Source organism: Osmia bicornis, unplaced genomic scaffold, assembly GCF_907164935.1.
Source record: "Osmia bicornis bicornis unplaced genomic scaffold, iOsmBic2.1, whole genome shotgun sequence".
In the NCBI taxonomy this organism is placed as follows: Eukaryota; Metazoa; Arthropoda; class Insecta; order Hymenoptera; family Megachilidae; genus Osmia; species Osmia bicornis.
In genome coordinates this window covers 49942-51484 of record NW_025791432.1, presented here as the reverse complement: position 1 = coordinate 51484, position 1543 = coordinate 49942, and the positions used below count along the sequence as shown (strand labels likewise).

The 1543-nt window shown below is 53.7% G+C and overlaps 1 protein-coding gene across 1 annotated transcript; it reads right to left on the bottom strand.

The window, feature by feature from the left end:
* Positions 1-438: 438 nt before the first annotated feature.
* Positions 439-1275, bottom strand: LOC123989165. The gene has a single exon (XM_046289842.1). It carries the CDS (start codon positions 1273-1275, stop codon positions 439-441), a length of 837 nt encoding a protein of 278 aa, XP_046145798.1.
* Positions 1276-1543: the final 268 nt, after the last annotated feature.

Genomic DNA, 1543 nt, shown 5'->3' with positions numbered 1-1543 from the left:
TGCCGATTAACATAGGATAGGCTAAATTTGGCATAACGTAAAATTCATGTTTTCTACGCATGCCATTGTAAAGTCCCTGCCCCCTATAGCTGGCATAGATTTTCATCTCCTGACCATTGGCTAAGGAGGAGGATAACTGGTGGTCTTCTTTCTCCCATCCGGCCTGTTTGCAAGCCTCGGCCGTCTCGTCGCTAATGTACGACGCGGCGGCCCCTGTGTCGAGTAAAGCTTCTACGTTACTTTTGCCTATTCGGACGGTGATAACCATCCGGTCGTTTGCAACGGCCATTGGCCGTTGATCCTCGGTGATCTTGCAGTGGATGGTGTTGTGGTCCTCTTCTGGCTGGCTCTTCTTTCCTTCCGGTTTCTTCTTCTTTTTCTTCTTTCGGCGTGTGATGTTATCACGCGGGTCGGGTTCTTCTGGGCTGGTCAGCCGGTTTACTGGGGCCGGGGTTTTCCGGCCCCTCTGGCGTTTCCCTGCCTCGGACATAGGCAGGTTCGCGTCATTTCGCCTACTTTGCTGCAGTAGGAGCAGAATCGGACAGCCGAGTTCGGGCATTTAAATCGGTTGTGCCCTGATTGCCCACAACGCCAGCAGTGCGTTTCTCGACTATAATTGGCCGCAATTTTGCTGCCGCGGGGTTGGTTGGAAGGTACCGCGGCTGGTTCGCTTGATCTTGCAGCGCGTCTCTCTTCGGCCTTTGGTGTGCTGGCTCGTTGTGTGGCGATGAGCTCGGCCACATTTTCTGCTCTGGTTATCAGGTAACTGATGTCCTTGAGCTCAAATCGGTTGATGTAGAGCTGCAATTTTGGCGTTAGATTAAAGAAGATGGCATCGAGGAGTTCCTCCTCGGTGTACTCTCCTCTGTGGCGCATTAACGTCGTTATTTCGTTAATGAAGGTCCTTATCGATTCGTTTCGACCTTGTTTGCGGGCGGCGATTTGCTGGTCCAATCGCCTCTTTTCTCCGGCTGGTACGAAGAATTTTCGTAGTTGTTCCTGGAGTTCCGGCCACGAACAAACTTTGTTCGCTGTATTCCTGTACCATATTTGGGCTTGCCCTCGTAACAATTGGGTGAAGCCGGTACGCATCTGGTGGTCGGTAAGGCCGTACGCAGCTTGTAGTTCTTCCAACTGCTCCAGGAACGGGTACGGGTCTCGTCCGTCAAACTGGCAGTTCCATTTTCTCATTATCTCCATCGTTTTTGACCGGTCTTCGTGGTGTCTGGCGGCTGGTTCTGGTGGAGGGGATGGCCCTGCTAGAGACGCCGTCATCTCGGCGTTCGTGTTTTCCCCGCGGTTCGGTGTTGATGTGGCCGCGGTTTGACGGCTTCCGAGGTGTGTGTTCGGAGCCACTCACGGGCCATCTCCGCGTGGAATTCTTCATAGTCTCGGGTACGGTCGAGTTCTTCCTTATATCCGGGCTCATCGTTCGGTTTGTCTGGAAACTCGTCCTGGTGTTCTCGGACGTAGTCTGCCAGACGCGTCCGGAGCTGGACCCATGTTCCCAGGGTTGGCTGCTGTGGTCTGCGTAGCTCGCTGA

Excerpts from the sequence above, each read along its gene's own strand:
- LOC123989165 (XM_046289842.1), bottom strand. The coding sequence starts at position 1,275 with ATGACGGCGTCTCTAGCAGGGCCATCCCCTCCACCAGAACCAGCCGCC.